The sequence below is a fragment of the Echinops telfairi genome, unplaced genomic scaffold (assembly GCF_000313985.2).
Source record: "Echinops telfairi isolate 266 unplaced genomic scaffold, ASM31398v2 ScPeMD7_24;HRSCAF=84, whole genome shotgun sequence".
In the NCBI taxonomy this organism is placed as follows: domain Eukaryota; kingdom Metazoa; phylum Chordata; class Mammalia; order Afrosoricida; family Tenrecidae; genus Echinops; species Echinops telfairi.
In genome coordinates, this window is record NW_022103921.1 from 6,143,760 (window position 1) to 6,146,336 (window position 2,577).

Below are 2,577 nucleotides of genomic sequence, written 5' to 3' on the forward strand. Positions count from 1 at the left end.
CCCCTCACACGCAGAGACCGCCCCTCCCACGCAGAGACCGCCCCTCACATAGAGACTACCCCTCACACAGAGACCACCCCTCCCACACAGAGACCACCCCTCCCACGCAGACCACCCCTCACAGAGACCGCCCCTCCCACGCAGGGACCACCCCTCACACAGAGACCACCCCTTACACACATGCAGAGTCCCCACGAGCCACCGCTGGCTCGAGGGCAGCTGGTATAGCGTGGACAAGATCAAACAGTGGATGAGTCTCAGAAATCAATGGCAACATACAGCTTCATGAGTTGGGGAAGCGCCTCTCCTCCCATCAAGGAATCCCCCTTGGTCTCGCCAGTCTGTTTTTCGCTTCCTGATTCTGTCCCAGGTCCAAACCCTTAGGAGGCTCCAGATGTGGCCTCCGTGTTTCCCTAAGCTTACCAGGAGCCAAGCACTGAAGGTTCCGAGGTTCAAGGAGACTGAGCAGGTCAACAGCAAGTTCAGAATAAAACAATAAATGCAGACAGACCTTGAAGACTTGCTGAAGGAAGTCAGTCAGTGCCAGAAAGGCAAACGTATGGTGGACCTGGAAGAAGGGGACCTCACGGGACAAGCTGTCTTCTGCCTTTGGCGGCGGACATCACGACCCTCACTTCGGTGGAAAATGCTGCTCTTTTTCTCGAAGGAAGGGTTTCTGACTTCCACAGGTTCCAGCTCTTGCAGGCTTGCTGTGTAGCACCCCACACCTAGTACAAGCAGGTGCACAGAGACCACAGTATACTCGTCGCTATAAGGGGTGCGCAGGCAGAAGGGCGATGCACGGCTAAAGGGGCGAGGAGCATTTGGTGACGGGGACCCTGGGGACAGACGGGGGCGGTGGACGGACAACATGACGCAAAGACGTTCACGGCACTGAGCGGAACATGTGAAGAACATTGACACGACAAGGGTTTTATTATGCATCTATTGTAATACACAGCAAACTTCATCACGTAAACGTTTTGGGGGAAATCTCTATGAGCCATCTTTATTTACTTTCTGCCATTCCATAGCGTTAGCGGGCTACTTTTAAATTCAGAATGAGTCACACGTTCAAGTCAGTGTTAAAAAGTAAGTGGTGGGAAAATCCAGTGGGATCGTCATGGGGGTTTCTGGGATTTTCTTAGGCAGACTCTAAGAAACATCTACATTGTCACTTCCTTAAATCACTTAGTCCAGAGTCTCCTGCACTTTGCAGCTCCCGTTTTGTAAACCGCCTAGCTTCTCAATGACCACTTTTTACTTTTCATTTCCACCGGGCTCTGCTGTGTGGCTCTGCAGCATTGGTCAATTCGGTGAAACGGAATCTTCTGCTTGGCTAACTAGATCATTATTAATATACAGTGAACCCTCGCCACTTCGCACTTCGACTTCCACGGCTTCATTCTATCACGGTTTTTGCGTAACAGCACCCACTGCCTACACCCGCTCCTTCAGAGGAAAAAGACGGCGACCCACCTGTAGAGTACATCCCTGAAGTCAGTTCATAGGCTATTGATTACAGTATTTGTAAGAACTATGTATAGTAATACTGTATGTGAAATATGTAATACTGTAAACTAGATGCCATAAATAATATAATATAATAAATAATAAATGATCATTGTAACGTCCAAAATGTTTTACTGTATTTTCCCTTTTTCGTTTAATAAATTGGGTAATACGAGTGTAATGGTGACTAAAGGGTGTTTTTTCATGTCCTCTATGCTCTAACTACGAAAATATTTGATTTACAAATAAGGAATCCTACTTCGCGGAATTTCATTTATCACGGTAGGGTCTAGAACCGATTAACCGCGATAAACGAGGGTTCACTGTAGTCCCCGAATCTTAATTTTCCCCAAGTCTAAGTAATTTACGAGCAAATGTCGAAACCTATGCAATGAAGCTTGCCAAACTCCAAATCCACACATTTTCCCATCTCACCAGGCTGTCTGTATAAAACGGCTTCTGAAGCAGATGAAAGCAGGCATAGCAAACAGCCACTCTTGTTTAGCTGATTCTGACGGACAGCGGCATTGTAGAGCAGATCTGGATTTCCCCGTGCGGTCCCAAAGCTGTACTGTCTATGGACACAGACTGCTACATCTTCCCCCTAGGAACAGCTGTTGAGTTCCAAGGTCTCTCTTTCAGTAGCAGCTCAGCACTAACACTGTGGGACTAGGCATCCCTAAAAGCACCCAACCATCTCTAAAACATCCATCAGAGGAACACACATGAAGAATGAATGAGTGATGCTATCCGGTGTTTACATAATTCATAGTTAAGGAATAATCAGGCTAGCATGATCTCTCTCTTTTGGGATTTTGCATAAATCTACTGATGGGTGGTTGATGAATAAAAACTAAGCATAGCTACAAATGTGATGTATTAAAATATGCCCTCTTTCCTCTATGATCCTTCAAGGGGACTTGGCAATCGCATGGACAACAGAACAAAGCATTTCGGTCTAATGCCATCTTCCCGATCACTGGGCCCAAGGTTGTAGTCAATGGGTGTTTCCAGTGCCTTCCAACCCAGGGGCTAGTTTTCCAGCACTACCATCAGACAGTATTC

At 47.1% G+C, this 2,577-nt stretch overlaps 1 protein-coding gene across 1 annotated transcript in view; it reads right to left on the reverse strand.

Moving 5' to 3' along the window:
- LRCH1 (leucine rich repeats and calponin homology domain containing 1) overlaps positions 1-873 on the reverse strand; it is a 157,589-nt gene extending 156,716 nt beyond the window's left edge. The window contains exon 1 of the mRNA XM_045289058.1: positions 636-873. Coding sequence (XP_045144993.1) covers positions 636-873 — 238 coding nt within the window. The remainder of the gene's footprint in view (positions 1-635) is intronic.
- Positions 874-2,577: the final 1,704 nt, after the last annotated feature.